At 39.1% G+C, this 27866-nt stretch overlaps 1 protein-coding gene across 2 annotated transcripts; it reads left to right on the plus strand.

Moving 5' to 3' along the window:
* Positions 1-226: 226 nt before the first annotated feature.
* Positions 227-27610, plus strand: UGCG (UDP-glucose ceramide glucosyltransferase). 2 transcript variants are annotated; one of them, XM_042829498.1, is made up of 9 exons: positions 227-389; positions 15968-16109; positions 19189-19291; positions 20237-20338; positions 20710-20822; positions 22510-22688; positions 23083-23169; positions 23591-23780; positions 25150-27610. In XM_042829498.1, the coding sequence occupies exons 1-9, from the start codon at positions 292-294 to the stop codon at positions 25318-25320; spliced, it is 1185 nt and encodes a 394-aa protein (XP_042685432.1). In that variant the 5' UTR covers positions 227-291; the 3' UTR covers positions 25321-27610. The 2 variants fall into 2 exon arrangements, with proteins under 2 accessions (XP_042685432.1, XP_042685433.1); XM_042829499.1 differs by lacking the exon at positions 227-389 and adding an exon at positions 6812-7096.
* Positions 27611-27866: the final 256 nt, after the last annotated feature.

Below are 27866 nucleotides of genomic sequence, written 5' to 3' on the forward strand. Positions count from 1 at the left end.
ACCCGCACCCCGACCCGCCCGCCACAGCGCAGCCGGGCGCGGTGCAGCACGCAAATCACGGCCGGGGACGCCCCCAAGGTCGCGCAGGCGCGGGGCGGTGCCGTAACGGTCACAACCGCCCTCCGCCCCGCGGCAGGCGGGGCCTGCGCCTGGCAGAAAGGCGGGGGCAGGCCGGACCGCGCCGCGCTCCGTAGTGCGGCAGGCACGGTCGCTGCCGGGCCGGGGTGACGCGTCCCTCCGTTCCTCGTCCCTCCTCTCCTTTCGCGGCTCCGCAGCTGCCGCGCCTCGAGGATGGCGGTGCTGGCGCTGGCCCTGGAGGGACTCGCCATCTTCGGTCTGATCCTCTTTGTCGTGCTCTGGCTCATGCACTTCATGTCCATCATCTACACGTAAGCGCGCGGTTGCAGGGCTCGGGGCTCCGCCGTGCACCTGCGGGATGCGGCTGTGCGGGGAGGGCCGGGGCGCGCTGCGCTGCGGGAGGCGGCGTTCCGCCGTGCGTTGCCGCGGTGCTGCCGGCGCGGCGCGAAGCAGCCCGGTTAACAGCGCTGTGCGGGTCGCGGAGCGCGGGCTGCTTTTCTTTTCGGTGCACAACTCTGTGAAGGGATGACTTAATGCGAGGTGACAATACTAGTAAGAAAACAGCGTGCGCGCGTGTGTGTGCGTGTGTCAGGGGCTGCCTGAGGCACCGGCTGGTTGGGCGCTTTACCTTGCGCTGAGGGGTGTTCGCTCCAATGGCGGACACACAAAGCAGGTTTCTGTGTGCGCCCGCGGAGGGGCTGTCCGGGCTCTGTGGGAAGGGACTGGAACGTGCTCCTTTCTCCGGTAGGCCTTGGCTTTACTCTGTCGTCAATAGGAGGCCACTGTTGCACCACCATAGGTGTCAGAGAATACCCGGGTTTCTGTTTGCCTTCCTTTCTTGCTGTTGTATGCAGCAATAGGTACCTGTGATAAGTGCCTGCCCTTGTTGAAGACAGAGCTCCTCTTGCCTTCACACATGCTAGGCGTACCTCTGCTGTCCTTGGGTATGATTGTTCTGCTCTTCTTTTTCTCACAAAGAATCCCGTGAAATGTCTGATCATTTTTTCACACTGTGGTTGGGTTGCATCTGGGTCTTATATTTACTCAGGTGCCTAAATTTTTTTTCTTGAAAACGAGCATACAGGTTGTGCTGGGCATGAATAGCAGTGTTTCGGTACCATGTGTTGTAGGGCTGCCCTGGGAAGAGGCTGTGGGATACCAAAGGCACAGCTGGCTCTGGGCAGCTCTCAGGCAAACAGCCCCTTGTGTGCCAGAACTTCAGCTTCCCTGGTAAGTGCATGTGCTGCTTCTGCTGCTGATAAATATTTAAGAAAGAGTGGTGGCAGCTGTGAGGGACAGGAGGCCCAAATGGTGACATGGGAGAAGGCACGTGAGAGGATAAACAAGAGAGAATGAACAGAAGGCCATAGGGAAGGAGATGTTTTTGGCAGCTTGTGCTATACGCCCTAAGTACAGAGAGAGGGTGTGGAGCAGTGCAGGGACACCTCTAGATGGACTGAGGGTGTGCCGTGGGGAGCTGTGGCCAGCCCTGGTTGGGTGCGGACACCCTGAGCCTCTGCAATTCAGAGGGTTTGCAGCCGGTAGGTGAGTAACACCAAAGCAGGTGCACCTGCCAGAAGAATAGTTAAAGAGCTCCAAATATAAGTAAGGTGCGGCGGAAAATAATTATGCACTGATGTCCTACGTCATCTGAGTGTAAGATGCAGGGATACGAGGAGACTGGGGATGATCTTTATCTGTCTGAAGTAGAATGTGGGGAAGGGGGAAAAAAAAACTACCCTGGAAGTTTGGTTGCATTCTGCCTTACCTCAGTATCCAAATCAGCAACTTCCTGTTAACTGACAATAACTTCAAGTAGAATTGCTGAAATTGGGACTGTTGTCTCTTCCAGTAGCTGCTGGACAAGGCAGGCAGCAGGCACGCCTGGTGTAGCTTAAAACTGCTGTAAATGAAGTGGCAATGACATGTGAACAGAGCCGTAGGTTTTTGTTACTGAGAGTTTGTGGTGTGCCTGCGGTTTGCTTATAGGACAGCAGCGTGATAACAAGCTGGAAACTTGCCAGCGGGACAGATGATCCGTAAGAATGGAGGCAGACTCACTCCAGTTTGTGCTACCCCTAGAGGAGAATGTGCCTGCAGCAGGGTTCCTGAGACCAGCTCAGAAGATACAGAGATAGGAGCTGACCATCTCTGCCCATGAGGTGGGTCAGTAACATGGCTTTTTAGTGTTTGGTGCAGAAGGGTGGCCCTTGGTCAAGGCTGAACAGCTAGTAGCACTGAAGTAACCAAGCTACAAGCTGTGCCATGTTGCTGAGGCTGGGTGGAGGAGCTGCAGCAGTTATTGGATAGTTATATAGAAACAGGAGTGCTGCTCCCCAAAGGGTGACCACTCAGCTGTCCTTTACTTGTGCTGAAATTGGAGAAGTTCTGGGCACTTACAGCAGACATCCCAGGGAGGTATACTTGCAGTGCCTGTGGTGATGCTGGAGCTGCTAGGATGGATACAGCTGCTGGTGGATGTTTACAAGGGAAGGACCCCAAAAAACAATCATGACTAGTGCTGTGGCCTGGAAGTGCTGGTGGTTAAGCACAGTTACTCATGCCCCTCTGTTGTGTGTTGGATGTTTGTTACAGCATGCTGCACCCTTCCCAAGGTCACTGAGGTGTCAGGGGGTCTTCTCTGATACGTGGAAACTCCTTTTGATCACAGTGAAAGGATGTAACATGGCAATAGAATTCTGTCATGTTTACTGCATACTGAAAGCTACTTAAACTACGCCAACTACAGACAGCAAAGAAGAAAGATGAAACTAATTAGTCCTCCCATTTCTCATGTTGTGTGATAATGTTGGTTCAATGTTTGGTAAGTGATTGGACTAAGGACTGTTCTCAGCCTACTGCGTCTAGCAGCATTTAACTGGTGGGTTGCAGGGACTGAACTGTGCTGTTGGAATAAAACAATATTAAAACTTTTCCACAAAGCTTGCACCTTGTAATCCTCATCCTGTGGTTCTCTTTTGAAATTTTGGGTGTTTGATTTTAAAGTAATAATAGTGAGAACATGTGAATTAAGTAGATAGATGGGATTATACATGTTCGAGAAAGTAAACTTTTCTTGTTTTGAAACACTGTCAGCAATTGCAAGGTTAAAGAACATTTCAGTCGTGTTGGTTTGCATTATAATTGCTTTAAAAAGACGTAGGTTTTGGATATCTAAGTTTGAGAAATGCCAGTTCAGAAACTGTCTGCTGTGCATTCTCCTGTGTCGCATTTGCTAAAGCTTAATCTGCTTCTTTACACTTTTCTCCCCTACCACGTTTTCCCACTGTGAATGTTTTTGATTTATGAAAAATACAGTGTGTTTGGTAAATTTCACTTTCCTTCAAAATGAGCAGGTGGGTTAAACAAGGAGATTCAGACAGTCATACTGCTAAGTCAAAGGGCATTCTACAAATTGTCTGAAGTGCCTGATTTGAAACCAGTCTAAGTTTGTTGCTCTCTGTGTAATACCGAGTCAGTGAAGTAAAAGAAATTAACATAGGCCTAATGCATCTTTTTATTGCTAGTAATTAGGTAAAGGGCGGTTTGCATACATTTACTCTGTGTAATAAGGCAATGGTTTCTGACCTGTTTGTGTTGCTTTCCTTTATACCCTACACAAGTCTGTGAGCAAGGACCCTTGTGTGCATATAGCTGCTTGAATTGAATTTGAACATTGACTGATCCTGCAGGAGTTTAGTGTTGGATGTTGCTGGGTACACTAATTCTCAAACCATCTGAAGCTGTGTGATTGCATGGACAGCTAAAATGGACTTTCAGAACGAAAATAAAAGGGAAGGCAGTGTGAATGATGTGCAAATAAGGAAAGGATTTACAGCATTAGTCAGACTAAGGAGTAAGTTTTGATATTTTAGCATTCTGTTAATCTAAACTAATGTTAAACTAATAATTCCTAAATAACTTCTACTCTGAAGATATGCACAGAATGGAACAGATGCCTTCTTAAATCAGGGGGAAAAAGTAAACAACTAAAGCTGCTTTCTCAGGGCTAATGGCACTCTAATACATTGTGTTTCTGAACAACTGACTTTCAAATTCTATGGCAGTGGGTTTGCTGCTTTAACAGTATTTGAAAATAGATAGTTCTGGTTTAATAATGATAGGTGTTTTCTGAACATTCTATGTCCCTTCCTAAAATAAAGCTGGCAAACAAAGCCCACAGAAGCTAGAAAAAGCCTTACTTAAGTGTAATCTGATATGTTTACCTACTGAAGTCTTCTGACTTTAGTCTAAGAATGAAGGAAAGCCTGTGTTTTATACTTCTCTAGAAACTCAAATTGATTATTTCAGCTCGTATCCCACACAAGGGTGTACATAGCAAATACATTCTAGGTCTGAGGACAGAGGATAGGGTGTTGTAAGTTTGGGAAGTTGTGTTCTGCGTGGCATCTCTGAACTACATTGAAGTCTGCCAGTGTCAGAGAGTTCCTAATAAATGCTTGGTGAGTTTCTTAACGTGCTTGCAACTTCCTGCTGTGTTTTCCTGGTCCACAAAATGAGACTCTTGGAGTCGTGTTTCGGTTTTGAGTCTCCATTGTTCTTGTATCTGTTGCCAGTAACAATTGTAATTGCAGAGCTTTTTTTTCTTTTAAAGCGAGCCATAGCCAGCCAGTTGGTACTGATGTTGCTCATTGTCCTTGCTTGCTTCCCAGCTGTAAGTGGAAGGGTAGTGTCATACATGGAATTAATGACCATATCTCTGTTCCTAGTTTTTACAAATAATTTAAGTGTATGGACATTAAACAGTAGTCAATGAAAAATTAATTCTTTAATCGTTCTGCATCTAGATGTAATTAGACACAAATTACTGGCGTAATCCAAGACTTCCAGAAACTTACCAAAGAAAGAAAGCTCCTACATACAAGTGAAAACATATATAATACCATTAGCATAACGCGTAAGCATGCAAGGATGAAATTCAGTTTGCAAAGATTCAGAAAACTCAAGTTTACTGAAGAACTTATGCAACTTTGAAAAGCTTTCTAAAACATGGGTTCTAAACAGACACCAGCAAAGCTCTGTTTGACACCTGCTTTTTGAGTTGTTTTGATCTTTGGGGTAATAATATATTACTGTATAGCAGTTGTCACCTTTCCTTCTGAAGAAAAGGGTTTTTTTTTTGTCTGTGTTCTACTGTCTCAGTGCCTTCAGTTAGTCTGTCCCTTGCTGCTTGGTCTATGACTTGTGTCCAGTCTTACTCTGCTCTTCTCTGATATCTCTGCTTGTCTTTGATCTTGTTCTTCTGACTTTTTGCCTGTTGCTGTAGCTGTTTCTGTGTTTGGGCTGTCTTGTTTTTGCACTGCCGCTTTCTGGCAGTAGACTGACCAAATTTTCTGTTAAGGGCTGTAGTTACTCACTTTGCCATCTCGGGTGTGTGATTGCTTTGGTTTGTGAAATTGCTTCAGAGGCAGCTACCAAGGGAGGCAGTCTATGTGCTATCAAGTATTCTGGAGCATCAGTGAGCTAAGATGTAGATGAACTTCCATGGAGATGATTTCAATGCCTTTTTCTGAAGTTAGAGGTATCCTTCCCTCTTGATGACAATCAAAGCAGAGAACTGAGAAATGTGGTTGTACTGGAGCTTCTCCAGGAAATGGCTGAAAGACTTCTAGCAGATGCAGAATGCTCTGTCTGTTCTTGAGTTTGTTTTTCTTCATTCCTCGGTAAAGTCTTTACTGAACTTTTACTATCTAAGCTGAAATTTTTCATGCAAGTGAACAGTTTTTCCTGTTGCATAGCTGATGACAAACTTGATGTAAAACACTGAATTTAACATTGGGTTGTTATCTGTGATTTTATCTGTGTGGAAAAGGGAATAGAGCAAGCTTGCGACTTCTGCTAGGAATGTTTCAGCAATAATTTGTAGAGGATTAGAAACAAGCAAAAAAGGACTTGCATTTTTTGACTGCAAACTGGGATGCTAGAGGGGAATGAAAAGTTACCTGAGGCTTTTCTTTGATCTTGGTAACACTTCTGTCTTTCTGTTCTCTCAGCACCACCATCTCCTCTATCTCTGCATTGATGATGGACCCTACTTCATGCAGAATCCTGCAGATATTGACTGCAAGTACCACATCCTTATAAATTGTTGGATTGCTTTTTCTCAGTGAGTGACAGCATTGTGGCAGAGAGAAATTGAAGGGAGCAAAGCAAAGGTAGCAAGTCAAGTACAATTACTAGGGAGGAGTGGGAGAATCAAAAAGTATGGGCAAGCACAAATGTGTTGGATGCCAGAAAGCAAGCAGAAAACTTGGATGCCGAGTTGAGGGTCAGTTTTCAGCACAGAGTAGGAAGCTAGTGTTTTAGGCTGGAAATACCATTTGAAGGCTCTGTTCCAACCCTCTGCTCTAAGCAGGGCTAACCTAATGCTGATGGCTCTATGCACAGTGCATGGTTAGAGAAAACAATAGCTTCTTTTTGGGATAAAGCATGGGAACCACCAGGAATCTTCAGAACTGAGATGCAAAAAGTCAATGGTTTTTGACATCTTTATTAATGATTTATTCATGATACAGAGCTGGGAGGCTTGGCTGCCATACAGAGGAACCTGGACAGGCTGGAGAAGTGGGCTGACAGGAACCTCGTGAAGTCCAGCCAAGGAAAATGGCAAGGGATAGCTGCATGCATCTGCTCTGGCTGGGGACTGACCATTGGGAAAGCAGCTTTGCAGAAAAGGAGCTGGAGGTGCTGGAGGACAGCAGATTGACCCTGAGCAGTGATGCGCCTGTGGTAGCAAAGAAGGCTAACAGCATTCTGGGCTGCATTTCTGACCGGTTAAGAAACTTGATCCTTCCCCTCTACTCAATACCACTGAGTCTGTGTGCGGTGTGCAACGTACAGTTTTGGGCTGCTTTGATATGAGACATGGTGGAGTAAGTCTGGCTGAGAGCCAGAAGGATGCTGTCAGGGCTGTGCAGAATCTGATGTGCAAGGAGAGGCTGAGAGAGCTGGGACTGTACAGCCTGGATTAATCTTAGGGGGAATCTTATTAGTACATGTAAGTACCTGATCTGGAGAAGTTAAGAGTTAATTTTTGAGTTGTATGTAGTAAGACTGTGTTTGAATAACTTTTTGTGTTACAAGATTAACACTGAGGGAAAGCGAAACAGCTCAAAACCAGAAATCTGAGTGGTAATAATGTGAGAACAAAACATTTGTGTCGGAGGCAATGAGAAGGCTGGTTTTTGTTTTGTGTTTTCTTCTTTTCTTTTGTTGTGAGCCAGGAGGATAAGATACAGATGGCAAACATTGAGGGAGAGTGTGATATTACAGGCTCTTAACATGAGTAATTTGGTAGAGGCCCAGATTAAAAATGAGCTAGGATAAATCTAAAGGTAAAGAGTTGAGGATACCATTCTCAGATTGGACACGTTGTCTTGAGAGAGAATGGGAGATGGTGCAGTGAATGTGACAAGTAGGCTGTAAGAACAAACCATGCCTTCCTGATGAATAGCTTGTGCAGAAAGATGAAAGACTATAAGATTTGGAGCAGGTAAAGCAGAAGACTACACTGAAGGAAGCTCTTGAAGTGAAATAGATTGTGTTACTAGAAGTAGTGGAGATTTTCAAGCAAAGAGGCATTTCAGCCTTAAATGCTAGCTGCAGAGGAGGAAGCTGAGAAGTGAGATGAGGAAGAATGTGCTTTGTTTGTCTGCTTGTGTAATGGTTGAAGACTTCAATGAAGTTAAGAAGCTGAGGCTTTATGTAAACTAAATACTCCTGTAAACGTCTGGTTACTCTAGATTAGTGGAGATGTTTAGGTAGAGGGTGGTAGACAATGCTACGTGACTTTAGGAATGAATTTGTGGACTTTGTCAGAACTCGTATGTGGCATGCTAAGTATGTGACTAGTTTTACTGGTTTACTAAAGCACTCTTTAGTCCTCATATCATCCTTCCCTGGGAACTGCTGAAGTGTGCAAGGTCATTGGGATTTTAATTTTTTTAATTGAAAGAATTTTTTTTGTTTTGATGTACCTATCAATGTCTTGCATTCTACAAAGGGCTGTGGCTTAAAGGATTTTGTGTTTTAGAATAGATAAAAACCTGTAATTCTTGCTAGGTGAATAGTTTGCATTTCTGAAGTATATTGCAGTAGTTGATGAATGTCTACACTAGTTTGTTCCTTCTCATATTTGGCCTTGGTTAATTCGTACCTTGGGTCACAGTGAGGTTGTAGCACACGTAAAATGAGTTTTACACTATCTTCTGATCAGGTAGGATAAAATACCTCTGCAATTGTAGACGAAAGAAAACCAAAGTGGAGTATTGTACTATGTGAAAGGCTGAGACTGTCTTGGAAGTACTGCCTGTGACTTGTTGCTTTGAAACTGTGTTTCTCCAAGCAGTCTGACTACTTCACGCGTGATTCAAATGGACTGATCTTATTAAAACAGCCACATAACTAACAGCTCATCTGTGTTGCCAGTTTATTTTGGTAGTTGCTTTAGCCTTTATTCTAGACCAATGATCATTCCCCTCTTCAGAAATGCCTCCTTGAAAACCAAAGTCTGTTTTGTTGGTTGTTTTTTTTTCTGACCCCTTGATTAGGTTTGTCTCAGCATTATCAGCACTGTAATCCACAGAGAGGGCCCTGTTCAAGTGAATATAAACAGTAATTCTTATGGTGGCTGTGAGTATCCTTTAAGTGCTTGTTCTGAGATACTAGTTCAGTTTATCCGTTCAGTAATGAATTCTGAGGTGATTGTTGCTATGGTTTAATAATGATAGCATGCTACGCTTTATTTTAAAGCAGAAGAAATATTTCTCTGACTACACATCTTTCTCAATGTAAAGCATCCATGATACTGAGACAGTGTACAGAGCTGTTAGAGGAAAGCTTCCAAGCACTTTATTTTTTAGCCTAAAACAGCACATGTTTTTCTTGCATGGTTTGCTAGAATAAGGCTGTGGGTGAAGTGAAAAGCTTTCAGGCTATTCTTCACAGGGATATGCATTGTGAACTGTCAAATGTTAATAGCAGCAGCAGCATCTTGAAAGTGAGAAATCCTCCCTGTCTCCATCCTTACAGGCATGGGGAAACAGGCAGGATTTTCAGGCTGATGGAGTTTCTCAAAATTAAGATACTCATCCTTCCTTTTAAACAGTTTTAAAGGTGAGATGAAATGTGGATGTTCCATAAAAGACTATGCCTGCAGTGCTCTTGTGTAGACTGTATAGTAGTGAAGGAAGATAAATGTTTCTATTGAGCATCTATGTCCCCAGTGTTGTCTGTGCTTTGGCAGTTTTCAATTTATTATTTTTGAAGAGAGGAGATGAAATTTACCAAGGTGAATATTCTGGTTTGTATCTGCTGGAAAGAAAGCTTTTCTGAAACCTCTAATGTTGTGTTGAGTACAGAAGTTACTCCAGTACTTTCTTTGGAAGGTTTATATAGTTGCTTTCTTTTGCTTGTAATTGCTTCCTCGTGTTCTTTATTGGAAATTCTTCAAGGTCTCCTAAGAGACTTGCAGTGACACTGCTCTTACTGCCTTGCTGATTATTTGTATGGTCCAGACAAGGCATGTAGCTTTTGCTGGACCTCATCTGTGAAAACGAAGGAAAAAGGATTGACATGATATTTTTGTATTTGTTCATGTAGGTATTGAGCCATCAGTTTTTTTTCTTGCTGAAACTTTTAGGGAAAAGGGGCTGTGAAAGATTGTGCAACAGGGATCTATTCATGCAGTGGGAGCAGTAGGGAGCAGCTTGGGTCTGTAGGAAGCATGTGATCTAATATTTAGCAAATGAAGTTTTTGTTTAAACTTGTACCTTATGAAATGAGCAGTAAAGAGTTATGTTTTACCTACAGAATCGCGAAGTCAGAAAAGCAAACTGAATAACCATACATACAGATCTTCTTTGTATTAGAAGATTTCATCCTTAGCTTTGTGGGTTTGATTCTGCTGTAGTAGCTGACTGCTTTGGTTGCTTTATCAGGCCTGGAGTTGTTGCCATCCACTGGAGATGCTCTCATAAATAAAACGCAAATTGCATTGCATGCAGCTCTGAAATTGCATAAAACTCGTTGCAAGCAGCCTGCATCAAAAAATGTTTCTATTTCTATGTTCCACTGGCTCTTAATTTGCTGCTCAAAGGGATAACCTAAATCCCCTTCTACTCCTACACCTTTCTAAACATTTCTGCTTTTCTAATCTGCCTTCAGTGAGCATGTGGCTACATGGTGACTCAGACTCAGATTTTTTGTGGGATAGTTCTGTTTGATCAGCAGGCTGATCCAATTTATCTTGTGGCCCTGACTGCTTTATTACCACCAGTAGGCTGAAGGGTGTGGGAGAGCAGAAACAGGGCAAGAATTGCTGTTTTGATGGCAGCCTGCAGACAGTCTATAAGAGAATGCTCTGTGTTCATTTCAGTACTTACTGTGTTCCAGAAACGGCTGTGATGAAGACACAGTGCTGTGTTTTTGTTAAGCACATGCCAGAGTACACTTCACATGCACTGTACACTGACTACCCAGGATTTGGGCTGTAAAAGGATTCCCATTACTTCAGGTTTAACTGCAGTCTATTGTATGGGAGTTGAGTCTGTTTGTTTCCCTTTCATCTTGTGGGCATGGGGATAAGAAGGGGAATGGGGGAAGAACTTCTAAATTTTGAGAAAGGGGCAGTTTGCTAGAGATTTGAGGTTGATATCTGAAGTTTTGCTCATTTCTTTCTAGAAGATATGGCATTCATCTTTTTTTTTTTTTTTTTTTTTTTCTGAACATGGAGTTTAAAATCAAAGCCAGTGACACAAAATCCACCTGTGAGAAAACGCATTACGGATTGCTTATGCTGGATGCAGTGTGACTTTTGCTATAATGTGTCCAGCTGTTCAAAAAATACTTCTTAAAGCATTTCATTTGTGTTTGAAGCTTTAAAGTTAAACGAATTGCACTAAGTAAGATTTTTATTCTGCCTTGTGTGGTTGTATTTATCTCTACTAACTGAACTACTGCTTCCCATAATTGGAAATGCAGATTAATGTTTATTTTCTGAGAATATTTACCTTCTGGAAACCTAGAATTATCACAGTTCTACCTCAGTCCATTTTTTTTTCTTAAGTCCTTTACTTCTGCTTTGTGTGTGTGTGTGTGTGAATCATTTGACTCTAAGTATTGCATTTCATTCCCCTTTGGTGCACCTCTCCGTCATGGTATCAGTGTGCTATATGCAAGGACCTTTGCCCTTTCATCTGTGTGCTATGTGTAGTGCAGGAAGAAATTTGTATAGAATGTCAGCGGAATGTATTTGATTTGTCTTTTACCCACAGCTGGTATATGAGGGAGCACTAACCGACTGCAGCATGACCTCATCCTTGTGCACATTTCCAGAGGAAGTGGCTGGGCTCCCTGTACTGCTTTGTGCTGGCATGGATCCTCCTCTGACCTGTGGTGAGCGCGCTCATACTGCTCTCCCATGGGCAGCTTGGCTCTCTGGAAGCCTGCTGAAGTCAAGGGAGGAAGGAGCATGAGCTCGGTTTTTTTTTTTTTTTTTGCTGATCTCAGCAGGCTCCTTTCTGAACATGCTTTGAGCTTATTGCATCCTTCCTGAAGCAGCTCCAAAATTAATTTGGCAATCTAGCTTTTTTCCTTCCACTTCAGGATTAGTTTTCTGTTTAAGTGAGTCAAAATAGCTTACAGCAGGATTGTATGGGCATCCATACTGTCGCAGTGTCTTGTTTGGCTGGTGTTGACAGAAGCAAGGAGGTTAAGGAGTACCAAGGGATCTCTGCTGTTAATGATGCCCCAGGATTGTCTGCTCATCCTTTCAGCAAGTATAGTTGCTAAGTTAAATGGACAAAATGCTGATGCTACAACTGACATTACATTGTGGTGGTTTAAGTGTCTTGACTAGGTCATTGTGGGACCAGACAAATGGCAGCCCCACTGTAAGAAGAACAGCACATCCCAGAAATGGAGAAAAAGATGAGTGCCTCCAAGTAGCAGCCTACGCTTGAAATGATTCAGCTGTATGATGAAACCATGCTCTGGGCAGCAAAGGTTGAAAAAGGATCCAGGTGTTTAATTCTGCCTTAAAGAATAATTCTGGGCACTTGCTAGGAGACCTGTACTGGTCTGTTTTGCAGTTTCCAAAGCCATCTGAAATTGAGGAGGTCCCTAAAAGGAGTAGTGTAGTAGGCCTCTAAGTATGCAGTAGAACGTTGTGTTCATGAATCTGTGTAAAGCAGTATAAAAAGTACGTGATCATGCATTATTCTAGTTTAGATATGTCACTGCAACATCTTTTCATCAGTCTGTGCTAGCACACCCAAAGATGCTATTCCTCCTGCTGGTGTAGATGAGCACTGTATCAGAGCTGTTCAAGCAGACCCTTCCTACCCACCTTCGCTGGCATTCATTTTGAACATGTAGCTCCAAAGCCAACAGTTGTCTTGAATCAGTGACTAGGATAAATAAAATTTGGCTTTTATTTGTAAATAAGATTACAGTTCTGCATGCTCTGTATTTATAAAATACAACGTGGGTTTTTGGCTGCTGAACTGTAAAACTATAGTTGTACAGCCATTGCTGCTTCAAGGTGCTGGAACATGTTTGTTATTAGCATGGAAATGTCTATACACTAAGATTAAAACGGTTGGATTTTTATTTTGACCTTTCCTCGGCAGCTATTGTACTTAATTCTCCTTAATAGCTACAAGAACATTGTTCTTCGCCACAAGCTTGCAACAGATACTTTGAAATTACAAAGCAGCCCTAACAAGACTCTAAAAATTATTAGTCTTTGTAAAGCCAGGATTGCTGACCTTTCTGTGAATTTAAGAGTTACCTGCCCTACTTTCTCTGGACTTCTCTAATCTTTCTTTCAGTGGTATTTATTGCACTAATTGGAATGTTGTAGATTTTAATCTGTCCATAAAGATACCTGCTTTTGGAGATGTTTTAGTGCAAGGCATTTATACAAAGTAATGAAAATGTGGTGGTGATCTCACCTTCTTTCCCTTTCTGCTGCCAAAAGAAGCAGGACCATCTTCCTTCTCATTTCTCCTCTTTCAATCAGAGAGATGTTATTCTGTAGCAGATCCTGAACTCCACTAATCCCTGTGAAATGACTCAGTTGACCAAGAAAACTGACTGGAGGACGTGTGTAGGAATTTGAAATTACAGACAGAGAAAAGAGTCTCTTTCCAAAGTAATGAGCTGCTGGGGCATCTCAACTGCTTGTGCAACTACAGCCTCCAAGGGATGTCTTCAGTCCTTTCCGGGTCTTGTTAGTGCTGCTTTGTAATTTCAAAGTTTCTGTTGCAAACCTGTGGTGAAGAACAATGTTCTTGCAGCTATTAAGGAGAATTAAGTATAGTAGCTGCTGAGGAAAGGTTAAAATGAGTGAATAAAATGTTTTGTTTTTCAACTACTTTTAATAACCATTGTGACCCAGCAGTCTACTCCAGCAAGCTTTCTTCTATTTGCTGGAATACTCAAGTACCTGAATGGCAGGGGAGGCAAGGTTTAGTAGGCTAACTTGGTACGGATTGCCAAAGATTTATCATGTAGTAACACTGGGCATCATAACTCATTGAACTGAATTTCTGCCTTTTGAAGTATTTATACTTCTGAGAGAAGACATCTAAATTGTAAATAAGTTTCTATAGATTTTGCAGATGCTCCTTAGACAATATAGGAGAGTTGAATCGCAGCTCATGGCTCCATTACGTATCCTTCTGCTGCTCTTTCCCAACTAATTCCCAGCACCAGGCTGCTTAGATGGAATTTCAGTGCTTTGTCTCCTGATGATTGCAGGCTGATGTATTTAACACATGTCAGTGTGAAGTTGTTTGTAGATAACTTGGCTACTTTTCTTTCACACATGGGACCTGCAAGTGCCTTTAAATAGCACTTTAAATAGTTTTTATTGTTTCCTTGATGTAGTAGTGCTTTCTTGCAGCTTATTTCATTAGGCAGGGTTAGGGAAAAAACAATTGATTAAACAAGAATGTCTGAATAGTGTGGGTTAAGTTCAGTGCAAAATAATGCATAATATGAACCTTGAAGGTTCCAATTCTTTCACTCCTAACTGCCTTGCTTGCTCAGTGCTGGTGAAAACCACTACGATCACAACACCCATCTGAGAGAACTGAGCCACAGAACTGACAAGTTCCGATCAAAAATATTGCTTCACTATCTGCTATTTCATCCTACATTTACAATGTAGACCCTGCATGTTCCATAGAGTGTGACTTCACTTAGAATATATATATGTTAAAAATATTAATGTTAACTTAGCCTGATATTTTGACTTCCCTGTTAAATGTTAGCCCTGATGTTGCAACTTATTTCTCACAGTAGTTGCTGTTTCTCTGGTGAAGATAGATTTCCAGCTGTTACTCTTTTATTCTTGCTCAGGTTACACCAATCTGCAAGTAGCCTTTATCAGTGTAAAATGATGTGGCTTACTGTTTTCTCTTGCTTCGTGGGGTCTAACAGGGTGCTGTCTTACCTTAGTGTCATGATACGTGTAGCTCCCAAGATGGCATTTTAAGGTACCATGCTAGAGTCAGTCTTACCATGCTGAGGCATACTCTTTCAGGATTCTTGGTCTGAGATGCATTATAGCTGATTAGATCCTGATAATGCTACGTGCCTCATTTGCAAATTTTTTGTTAGGCATCCCTCACACCATGTCTATGCTCTTTCTTGCGTAATTCGATCACCTGCCTAATCCTACATGTCAGAATGGTTTGTAACACAATGCCTTGCGAGATTCTGCAGGTTTATCACTTGCTGCTTGTAATCTATCACAATCCTGCTGCACGTCTTCATCTGTGTTTCTTCATCTTCTCTTTCCATTCACTTTTTCCTTTTCTTCAAGGGTTTTCTCAATATACAAACCCTATTTGCACTGCTACAGCCCATTTAAAAATGATTATTTATTTGCATTGTCTACTTATTTTTCTGCTCCTCCCCTCTCCCCCACATTGTTCACAGTAGCATTATTCGTGCTTCCTTAACACCCTTGTTTCCTGCTGTGTTGATGTCCAAATTGGCGATGAGGTCTTTGTGATAGCTCTCAGAACTACTGAACAGTTTCTTCACTTTGGTCTGACTGCTCCTTGTCCATTAATTGTTTGTCAGGACTATTTTAGTTTACCTCTGGAGTGGCTTGGTTTTGATGGCAGTACGAGGACATCATCTTTGTGTCTTATGGTTATGCTGCTGCAAATAGTGCTGTGCTTCTGGTGTCCAGCTGCAAACCTCACTTGAAGAAGTGTGCTGGGGAGACAGATGAAATGGCACTTATGAGAGTGTCATTGTCTTATTTCAGCATTCAACAGAATGCTGTAGAGAACTACTGGAATCTCCTCTGTTAGTAGAGTAACTAGATCAGTAACTTTACTTTCTAAGGCACATTCTCAGTTGATCTTCATCCCTTCCTCGAAGATGTTGAACTATTTTTACTAATCCCTATTTTTCCCTTTGTGCTTTCAGCTTGCTTTAAGTTTTGCATGCATCAATGTAGGAAAAATAACCTTACCTTTTTATTTACAGGAGGCTGTTTTCTGATTATCCTGTTGCAATAACGATTGTAAACACTGTAAGAAGGCAGAAAAGTTTGCCCTACATAGTCTGAGGAAAGTGATACTTCCATTGTTTAAAATTGATCATATTTGGAATTTTATCTGAAGTATTTAAGAAGTTGAATAAGATTGAATTGAATTTATCTTATCTAATGCTATGCATTCTCTGACGTGCTGTCAACAGGTCTGAAAACAGCTGTTGATCCTACAACTGAAAGAAAATTTCTGATCACAATTTTAAATTTTGAATTTCTTATTTTTGACTGTATTTTAAATGGAGTTCTCTAGCATATTTTGTTTCATATACAGTTGTATGTTATGTCTTCTTGCAGGCGCCTCCACCTAAATAAGAAAGCCACAGATAAACAGCCGTATAGCAAGCTTCCTGGTGTTTCACTTTTAAAGCCGTTGAAAGGTGTGGATCCTAATCTGATCAACAACTTAGAAACCTTCTTTGAACTGGATTATCCCAAAGTATGTATACTATTTACAGTCTTTCCTTCTCTGCCTCTGAAAATCCAATCAGTGGTTTGTGCTAGAACTGCTCAACTTGATTGTATAGCGAATTGTTCTTCCTTCCACAGCAGATGCATGATTACGTGTTCTGTATGTTCCAGACAATATTTATTCCTCTTCAAAAAAACTGCTTATAAAGAAACATGACCAAGACTTGAAGACAGTGTACTCTTGATTTTACTAAGATTGGTTTAATCATTGCTCCAGTACTTTCTTGTTTATAGGAGTACAATCTTTAAAAGACCGTTGCCTTTTAAGAGACCAACACCCTTCATAATTCCTGTAACAGATTTTGTGAAAATAGCCTGAAACTTACTGGTGGTTCTTACTGATGTGCTCTGTAGCAAAATGTGGCTCAGTGAAGTACTGCCTCCAAGCCACTTAACCATATCCGGAAAACAAATAGTTAAGAAAAGCTTATGTTTGCTCTTGAATGCTGTTTGACTTTGTAATATGAGTGATAAGTAAGGTAAGTGATAAGTGTCAGATGCTGTCCTTGTGTTAAGGACCTTAAAGGGGAAAGACTTGTTGCGTCATTTACTTTGTGGTGTATGGTAGTGTGGAGAGGTGGAATACAGTCTATTCCTAACACATGTAGTTTGGGTTCAAACTCTTGATATAAAAACTTTTTGCTTCAGTTCTTCTCAGAATTGCTTTGGGCACTGCTGTTTCCTTTGTAAAAGGGCAAAAAGGATGGAAAAGGACGAAAGCACATGTGAACTCTGTAGTGGGTTTTCTTTGTGTATTCTATTTAGGAGTAACTTCAAAGCTCTGTCAGATAGGGTTAAAAAAAACAAAAAACAAAAAAACCAACCAAAACGCTTGCAGTTGACTACGAATTGGATTGTTCCTCTCTAGTAGTGTTTGAGGCCTTTCAAACTCGAGGCATGCAGATTTGAATCATTCTGACTCCACAGAAAGTACAATAAACATTAAGTATAAAAAAAAAAAAAGTTTAGGGCAACAAGATCTCAAAGTGTTTTATAGCTATAATGACCTATTTTGAAATTTGTCAGAAACGTCCCCATTTGTGTTACATTTAAATTAACCCAATTCTGGTCTTTGTACAGATAAATGTCTTTGTATTTCCTCTGCTCTATTCATGTATGTTGTTCTTTAGTTCATTATTGCATACAAAGGCTATTTAACATGAAATAAAGTTTTTCTGCTGAAATGTTGTCATGTCAGTTTTCTGTTACTCATTCAAAATTCTATTACTCATTGAAATTTTTCAGAATGGATATAGAGATGTTATTCCAACTGTGGATTGAAGATTTTTGTGAATTACTAGCAAAAAATAATTGTTTCACATAAGTGGATCAACAATAAAGCACTAATCTCTTCAGTTGTTAATTTCCATGACTCACAATGTAAGGGTCACTTCTGTAGTAGTTGGAAGATCTGAATACTTCTTTATTGGAACTTATGGAATTTATATGGAATTTACTTAAATTCCATTTTATTTATAAAAATGATTGGAATCAAACACTGCTCACTCTTCGGGCTAATTGGCTTTATGCTTGCACTTAGGTACGTAGCTGCTTTTGTCTGGTAGTCTGTAGTATTGGAGCAAGTCCTACAAGTACAATTAAGAAGTTATTAAGTTTCCACAATATTCTGAGTGAACTTGCTCTTGCTGGGTTTTTGTGTCACAGTGCCTTTTCTCCACTTGAAATGATGTATTTATTCAACTTATTTCATCCAGTACTGGATGACATTAGTTGTTCCTCATAAACAACATGAGAACTATCATTGAGCTTATAGGCAGACAGCCTTTGATGTTGAGAATAATTTTTTCTTGTATAGTTCCTGGAAAATGAAGTTCTGTTTTGCTCACCAACTGCAGCTTTTTATTTATTATTCCTGTATCAAATGGGATTAAATCATTCCTAATAAGGCTGCCTTGTTTCACTTTTTGCCTGTAAGGATGACTTTGAGGTATTTTGATCAGAAATTTACATTTTCTGAATTGTATTCTTAGAATTGGTGTGCTCTTGACTTGTAATGCTTCAAGATTTGATCAGGGAGATGGGAAGGCTATGTCAAGAAAGAAGTACTCAGGGAGTCCATTACTAATGAAGAAACAAATGCCTCTTTCAAAACTTGCAGTCTCGAGATGTGTAGTTGTGTGTGATTCTTAAAACGCTGCTTTTTCACCCAGTGTCTGTAGTTCATTTAGTAGCTGTGTAGGTTGACTGCTGAAACAGGTACAGTTTCTTCTTGCTAGGTTTTCTAACCTTTGTTCTGTAGAGGGGAAATATACATTCTGTGTTCCTGCACTTAGCTTTATTGTATGATGAAGTGTACCTTTATTGGTCTCAAAGGGCTGTCATCCTGCTGTGTTCTGCATTATGCATCTACAGAATGAAGAAATGGAAGCTGTAGTCAGGTGTACAGTAGTTTGTCTTAACATGATCTGGAGTTTTGTTAAAGAGATGAGAAGAATCTGGTTTGTGTCAGTTTCATTTTTAAGTCTCTTATTTGTTTTACTGTCCAAGTATTCAGAGTATTACAGACTGTTGGTAAAGATCAAATTCCAGCATAGTTCTGGCACACTGTGCTTTGGCTGAAAGGTGAGATCTATAATCCTAAAAGTACTTTGGGTTATATTCTGCCATGGAAGTGAACATTTTCACAGCTTGTAGCACCTTCCTTTAATATTTGATGTACTATAGTTTTATAGATTATAAACTTCAGATTCATATGTGAACAGAAATGGAAGCAGGGTTAGGGTGGAATGGAAGCAGGAGCAGAAACTTCAGCTTCTTTGTGTAATGTTCTGTTTTGTGTTCTTCCCAATAACAGGAAAATGACCATTCCTTGCTACAGTAGTTTACAGGGACATGGAATTGTTTTCTTTTTAGCAAGTTCTTGCTGGAGCATTAGGTGTTATTTAGCTGTGAAACAACCCCTTTTATTTTTAATGCTATAGCAGTGCTATTCATTTTTTCCAGTTTGCTATGCTGTGAAGCTTTATTCCCTAGGCTATAATTATATTAAATATGTGCATCTTTTTTTTTTTTTTTTTCCCCACTAGTATGAAGTACTACTCTGTGTACAAGATCATGATGATCCAGCTATTGATGTCTGCAAAAAGCTCCTTGGAAAATACCCAAATGTTGATGCTAGACTGTTTATAGGTAAGCAGTGCATCTCCAGCGTGGGACTTCAACTTATAAAAAGATTTTTAGGCTTTCAGCTCTTTAATAGTGTTCTGAAAGACATAGTTGTCTTGTTCTTCCAGTATACATTCTGTCACTTAATCCTGTATTTGAGCAGAGTATAGAACTAGATTTGTATTCGTAATTTGTGACCTCATTTTAAAAGCAAACAAAAACAACAAACTCTAGGAAAAATAATTATTCAACCTCTGCACCCTTTTTCTGCTAAGTCTGGAATTCAACAGTTTGAATCTTGTTTCTACACTAAATTAAATATGCAGGAAGTGACTTAAAGTTCTGGCTGTATTTGAGCTTGAGGTGTTAAAATAATCTGTTTTCATCAACTTAGAGACTGTAACTCTGTTTCTTACTACTTGTTTGTACAGAAGGAGGAAGGGGATAGGAAAGGATAATTAGAACTAGATGACATGTAATAAGCAGAATCATATCTGTTAGTAGCAAAAAGTTGTGTCACTGTATTCTGCTCCACTCCCCCTTTTGCTGAGGTTATCCTAGGGTGTAAAAATCAGAATCAGGACTCGAAAGAAAAAGCAGTAGGCAATATTTACTTCATAAAATATAGTAAAAAGCTTTGTAATTCTACTCTGTTATTAACCTACCATTTTGAGGAAGCATTTGAATAATTTTCCTTTTTAATTCTCTGCTAAACTGTAGTAAAATAAAATAAAAAAAAGAAATAAACGAATGTGTAAAATTCAAATCTTTTCATGAAGGTGGACTTGTAGAATTGAAAGGTAAACATGTACTGATTTTCCAGCTAGACTTTTTTTTTGCAGATAGATTAAAATATTAAAAAAAAAAAAAAAAAAAAAAAAAAGCCAACAAACAAATGAAGAAAAAACACGCACACAAAAAAAACCCGTTTTGAATATGATGCTTGCCTTTTTTTTTTTTTTTTTTAAGGTGGTAAGAAGGTTGGCATCAACCCCAAGATTAACAACTTAATGCCTGGCTATGAAGTTGCCAAATATGATCTAATATGGATTTGTGATAGTGGAATCAGAGGTACGTGTGTATTGTAATGTGCTGATAGTTTTTTTTGCCCTTACTCCATGTAGGTTAGCAGTTGTAAAAGATTATTTTAACTGAGAACAGAAACAGAAATGAAGTCTGGAGAATTCTTTTCACAGAATAAAAATTTTCAATCTTTAAGGGCATTGGTCTTGTTTTTGAAAATACTGTTCTTATTTATTTGCTGATCGTAAAATAGTAATAATGATTAAAATCATTTCTGACAGTTTATTTCCCTGAAGTCGCGTGTACCAAGCCTTACCTGCAGTTGACAGTAACATGAAAATCACAGCACTGTTATACAGTAGCCTTCTGCTAATGATGGAATTGCTCAATGAACTGTCATTTTCTTATTTCTTGCGTAGTTACACCGGACACTCTGACAGATATGGCCAACCAAATGACTGAGAAAGTAGGATTGGTCCATGGTCTTCCCTATGTTGCTGACAGACAAGGATTTGCTGCCACCCTGGAACAGGTCAGTGCAGTGTGTGTGTGTGTATGTATTTAATACATTGCTGACTAGAAGTTGTATAGTGCCTCTTGCATTTTCAAGTGAAAGGAGGTTTCTTTTATTTTTAGCAACAGTTACACTTTAGACTATCTAGGATAGCTTGTAAATGTTTGGAAATTCTACTACGTTGCTCTAGACATCAAATCTTGTTTGCTATACTGAGTGCAGGATGAAAATACAGGATTTTATTTTAATAATTACTGGCATCTTAGTAAAGAAAAGCTATGAGCTCTGACTTTAACTAGGAAAACAAAAATGACTGTAAGTTAGAGAAAAGTTTCTACTTTTTTTTACAGTACTACTAATACTTTTACAGTATTATCTTATTTATAAGCAGAACCTTTGGGAACAGGACCTAATCAAAGTGTATGTTCTATTTTCTCTTAATACTCTCTCAGCTTTCCATTTTCAGCTGAGATGAGCCCTGTACTGGAAGTACTCTTTTCTTACACGAATTTTTTACTTGAATCTATTTGGATCTGCTGTCTGTATCAGGAAGTTCTGTAGATCTATATTACAAGCACCACAGCTGTCTTAAGTCTGAACCTTGCTCTTCTGTAGGGCTATTTTATGTCTCCTAGTGCTTGTTTAGAAAGAGAAGGTGAAGAGTTGATTCCTGTACACCATCTTCATATTGCTTAATGTTATCTGTTGTGTTCTTCTCTTTCTCCATTCTCAGTAAGTTATTCTCAGTAGAATGAGGAGATTGAGTTTTGTCTGTTCCTCGTCTCTGAAGGCAAATATTTAATAATTTCTTTTTACTCTAAGCTGCCATAAATAAGGCATTTTGGTCCTATTCCAATAGTCAAAGACAAAACTGTGAGAAAACAGTGCGGAGAAATTCAGTAGAAAGAGTGTATCCTGAGTGAATTTTTTTTTTGAAACAAAGTCTGAATTGATTTTCTTAAAAGAAGAGAGCAAGAAGCTATAACACAACTCTTATTGCTGCTTGCTAAATAACATCTCAATTATTGCTTCTATGCTCCTGGAAGAACTTTTTGCTTCTAGTTCCAGTGTACAAGGTCACCATGCCTTCTGTTGAATAAGCTGATGTATTAGTAAGACTGTCAACAGGATGAGTAGCACTAAGATGCTAATGTTCAACCTTGGCAATCTTCTAGGAAACTGCTGGCTTTGTTACTGCACCTTGTATTTTTAAAACTTTTTCAGTGTGAAGTGTCTTGGCTATTTCATCCTGCTGGTACATTAAACAAAATTTCTTTGCTTCTTTACTGCTGTGTAGTAAGCTTCTGTAAAGTTGTATGCAGTGATCCAGCTAAGAGGAATGAGACATTATTTACAGCTAACAGACATACTGTATTATTTGAGTGATTAGTAGTTTTGGTTTTACTATGTGTGTAACCTGAGAACAGCCTAAATTAGAAACTTAGTATTGAATAAAATGTGGCATTTCAATATAAAAATTCAAGCTGTGTATTGAATCCCTAAAAAGAGTCCTTATCTATTAGATTTCTCAGATTTAGTGTTAAGTTAGACTTCTTACGTGGGTGGTAAAGAACTTGCAAATATAGGATCATTATTGGCTATGTTTACAATTCTTTCTCCTTGAAATACATACAGAGGAGAGAATTGTCAGTAGTAATGGCATAACTACATGTAAAGCTTAAATGCCTTATCTTGTTTTTTGCAGGTTTATTTTGGAACTTCACATCCAAGGTCATATATTTCAGCCAATTTAACTGGCTTTAAGTGTGTAACGGGAATGTCGTGCTTGATGAGGAAGGATGTGTTGGACCAAGCAGGGGGATTGATAGCTTTTGCACAATATATTGCTGAAGATTATTTTATGGCCAAAGCTATAGCTGACCGGTAAGACCACTGAAGCAAGCTTTTGTTTGAAATAAGGTTTGTAACTGTTTTCACGTGTTACGTGCTATATATGTAGGCAGTCAGGTCAATTTCATGTATGTGCACCAAGCGTGCTTATGACATGTGCTTTCTTCTGTCAATCCTTGAAGAGATATACTCAAGCCCACATCAGTTGTTTTTTGTTTCAGAGAATTTAGGTATATTGTTCAGGAAATATTTACTATCTTCCTTGGTAAAAGCATTCTTAATTTTTTTGCTCTTATGCATTGTAATAATATAGCATATATACTAAAGAAAATATCAAAGCTTAATAAAATTCTTGAAATGTTTGTTCTGTAGCTGTTCTTTGCATTTCTTATTTGTATGCTATTAATAAAACACATTTATTTTTCAGAGGGTGGAAATTTGCAATGGCCACACAAGTTGCAATGCAAAACTCTGGTTCATATTCTATTTCTCAGTTTCAATCCAGAATGATCAGGTAAAATTTTAATTCTTACTTCCTCTCCCTTCCATTCCTGTCACTTGTTTCTGATGAGGTTAACCTGAAAATGGAGTGAATACTTCTCTCAAATTAATTTGTTAATAATGTCGGGAATGCTATAGTTTCGGTACATGTCTAAAGGTGCTGACTTTGCAAGGAAGTGAGACTCATGCATGAGTAGTTTTTTTTTTTTGTTTTGTTTTTAAGACTAAAAACCTAAAAAGAAAAAATGCAACAAAAAAAACCTGGTTACCTTTTAAATGTTTTACATAGTGTTTTTGAAAGGGTGATTTTCTTTTTTGCTGTTAAATTTGGAAGTGTAAGTTAAACAAGATTGATGGCTCATCACCTGGTGAGTTAGGGGAAGAAATCATAAGAAATTACATGTAGTCTGAATTGTTTTGTTTGTTTTTCCTAGATGGGCCAAACTGAGAATTAATATGTTACCTGCCACAATAATATGTGAGCCAATTTCAGAGTGCTTTGTTGCCAGTCTGGTTATTGGTTGGGCAGCTCATCATGTGTTCAGATGGGATATAATGGTGTTTTTTATGTGTCACTGCTTGGCGTGGTTTATATTTGACTACATTCAACTAAGAGGTGTTCAGGTATGTCATGTTTCTTCTCAGAGGTTATGAAAGCTGCTAATGTCAACTCCTTGAGCAAACAGATAAATGTGGTTACAGTGACAAGATACTTGATAGCATCGAGGAAGTGCTAGGTCAAATCCTTTTAACTCTGCCTACCTGCTAACTTCACTTAAAGTACCATGAAAGGTGTGCTTGGTTGTGATCTTATTTTCTTTGTGCACTTACTTCTAACTAGGCTCCTCAAGTTGACTTCTGTCTCCCTTTCACATTTTTGCATTTGTGTTTCCAGTCTGCTATATTTATGCATGTCCAGAACTCTAAGCTTTTTTTTTTTTTTTTAAAAAAGTACAAGAGTAGCAGCTCTGGGATTTTAGTTATTTTTTTATCTTCATTTTTTTCTTCTCTCTTTTGTATCTTGAAGCTTATGTGTACAGTTTATGTACACTTAAACATACTTATTCTGTATTTTAATACTGGATATAATCTAATTTCAAAAATAAAACCTCCTTGTCACTGGAAGAAGGGAGTCTTCGTTTTTGAAACTTTCTATATTGAAAGATAGCACAAATCAGAAAAATATGTGCTTTTCTGATGCTGTAGTTCTTCAGGCTAGTCTGTCTACTGTGACTACCCTATTCTACCTAAATCTGGTCCACAGTTACTTATGTGTACAAATTATGAACTAATTCTCATCATACTGAAAAACATTCTCTTTGTATTTTAAGAATTCCTAGAAGGAAAGGCTTGTTCTGCCAATCAGGTAGAGCACTGGTTTAAGTTGTTTCTCTGATTACTGTAGTTACTGCATGATATGTACATGGTGCAGTAAAAACTTTGTACCTGTTCTTCTTCTGAAGCCTCTTCAGTTTGCAGCTCTGCATATAGCTAGTAACTCTCAAAGGAACAGTAAATTCAGAAGGGCTGTCTGTAAACGTTTTTTAATCTCTTTTTCCTATGCAATTAGCCAAAAGCTTGGTTCTTCTAATTTCACTCTCTTGAGAATGTGTGGTAACCTACTCTCCAGGTGCTGCTATTCTGAGATCTGTGGCATAAACCTTTTGCCTGCTTTCAGCACAATTTTACAAAGCTTCAAAAGAAAATAAATTGAAATTGTGACTCTTTGTCTTTTGCTTTGCATACAAGTCACTTCTTGAACCTTCTGGGTCATTCTACCAAGTATCTCATGTTTAATATGGGTAGTCATATCTTCAATGAGAAAAACTACTTGGTTTCTAAATAATAGAATATGCTCTTGATAATATCAAACTGTTAGATAATATCTCACTAAGCGTTAGAACAGATTTGTCTGTAATACCAATCTTCCACATTACTTCAAAACTCCTTTGGAATGGTTAGTATGCTTAAATATTTGTTTTTGTATTCCTAGGGTGGTGCTTTATGTTTTTCTAAACTTGATTATGCAGTCGCTTGGTTCATCAGAGAATCCATGACAATTTATATTTTCCTGTCTGCTTTGTGGGACCCTACTATTAGCTGGAGGACAGGACGCTACAGATTACGTTGCGGAGGCACTGCAGAAGAAATCCTTGATGTATAGCCACAGCTTTGCAACTGTGACTGTCAAAAAGAGAAAGGGGGATCGAAAGTATTATAAATTGTTTATAAAAAATACTTCTAAGAAAATCTACCTTCAGTAGTTTTATTACTTGTATGTTTTGGTATCTGTTCTTTAATTTATTTTTTGCATGGCACTTGCGTATCTGTGAAAATACATCTGTAGTCTTGGCCAAATGGTATTTTGCTCCTATGTACAAATAGAAATGGAAAGAATTGGTTCTGATACGTATCTGCTATATGAATATTCTGCAGTAAACTCTTTTTTTTTTTTTTTTTTTTTTTTTAAAAAAAAAAGTATCCTTCTGGATATGAATGGCTTCTTACTCCATGGTATGCTGGCCTAGTAAAGCCAGCGGTCACATAGTTATTGTCCAGCTGGATTGCACAAGGCTATACCTAGTAATATCATAGAAAAAAGTACATTGATCTCTATCGTATCCCATTAAATTGAGCTAGTAACAGGACCTTGGGAAAGAAGCTCTTAAATGCTTTTATGCCTACCTCTTGTAGTTGCTGCAGAACAAAATGAACGGAAAGTAAAAATGCTTAGCAAAAACAAATCAAAATAAAGCTGGAGTCCTGTGTTTATATGTATATATGAAATACTTTAGTTGTTGCAATGAACCAAAAGTGGACTGAGTTTGATAGGGTGAGGTGAAAGGCATTACTGGTCAGTCACATATTGTGAGCATCTTTTGGCCAACTCTAATCTGGTTCTGTCTTGAACCTTGTTAAGCACTGTGCTGTAACTAGCCTAGCTGGCCCCCTTCATTGTTTCCATCCTTTTTAAGGGGTGTTTGGCTTTTTTGTGTGTGTGATTGCTTTGACTGGGGGGTGGGGGTGTATGTGTGGGACTCAGAAAAGGACAGAAGGGAGCAGAAATACATTTCAGAAACATTTCACACAAGCTATTTTCTTAAAGCAATGTATTAAGAATGTAATTTCATGATGCAGGTATTTAAAATCTTTTAAAAGTGAACATATGTATGCACAGTAGTCAAAAGTAAGTATTCAATTGCAGTAAATATTGTGAATATATTAAAGGTTTGGGTGAAGTTGCTGTTACTAAAATTGTAATCTTAATTTTAAACATCAAACGAAGTCTACTCTTGGCTTTTTGCCGTCTACTGTTAGTCTAGCCTTTAAATTGGACTTTGTATTCCAGTTGTATGACTAAAAGGACTAGATTATAATGCATGCCGTGTTTTCTGACCCTGTCCCTGTAGCTTGGTTTCCAACCTTATTGTGAGACTTTCCAATTTGTGGTGAACTGGACTTGTTTTCTTTAAACATCTTTAAAAAAAAAAAAAAGCAAGCAAAAAAAAACCAGCAAAGCTAGAGAGGGATGTTGCATAAGCCTTTTGTTTTGATAATTGTATTTATGCTGCTTTACTTCAGGTGGAATGGAATATTGTCACGATAAATGTGAGCTGCTGATGACAAGGCTCTTGCCAACAAAGCAGCTCTAAAAGTTGAATTACGTGTAGCATATTAGCAATAATGATATGTATTTATAAAAATGGACACTTACCTTACTGAGCCAATCCCTTAGCTGTCATATGCTACACACTAGCATTGTGTGTGTACATATTAAACATACTGTGGGCCAAAATGCTTCATCCATCTTAATGTTTCTTTTGCCTTATGATAACATGGAACTTTTTAATGGGCATTTCTGTATGAACAAAGGCTTTTGATTGCGTGCTTCATTCTTTTCATGTGAATCAGGAATAAGTTTTTCCTGAGGAGAGTTGTGCACTGAAAGCTAGTCTAGTTGTGACCCACGAAAACATAGTTTTTAAGAGTTTTTACATAATTGAATTGTGCTGACAATGTTTATATCTTTGTTTTATGAAGTTTAATGCCATTCATTGCACTGCTGAAGTGAAGCATAGCTTGCAACTTAGCTTTATGCTGATTTCTATGCAGGCAGTGGAACAGAAAACCAAAAAAAGGCTGAAAAGACTTCATTTACAAGATGTTAAGTGGGGATAATTGTTTAACCGGGTGCTTTTGTATTAGCAGAACCATCTTTGTTCAAGAAAAATGAAACTTCACTTGAGCAAATAGTTTTGTTTGGGGTATTGTCTGGTTGATTGAAATTGAAACCAACACTGTCAAATGTTGAAGATGCTACAACAAAACTTCCAAAACTAAAAATGGCTGATGTAAAGTTGTGTTGTTCTACAGGTATGTAGAATATACCATGTTTATTTAAAGTCATTGTTTTTCTTTTATTTAAAAATAAATTTTGAATATAATGTTTGGAATACAGTTTTTGGCCTTTTCTTTAAAGTGGTTGCCTTTGATTTTAAAGTGCTTATGGCAGCTTTGGATTTGATTTCTGAATCATCTGCACTGAACTAAATGAGTGTGCTGCCTTTAGATTTTTCTTTGTACCTGTGCGATCTCTTGTGAATTAACTCGTGTGTGCCTAAAGCTTTTGAGCTATCCTTATTCTAAAAAAACAACTTGATCATGTGAAATTCACACCTGATCAGATTCCTGTCTGTTGAAACAAATCAG

This window comes from Centrocercus urophasianus, unplaced genomic scaffold (assembly GCF_019232065.1).
Source record: "Centrocercus urophasianus isolate 14NV4802_14NV808 unplaced genomic scaffold, USGS_Curo_1.0 seq_31, whole genome shotgun sequence".
Classification (NCBI taxonomy): Eukaryota; Metazoa; Chordata; class Aves; order Galliformes; family Phasianidae; genus Centrocercus; species Centrocercus urophasianus.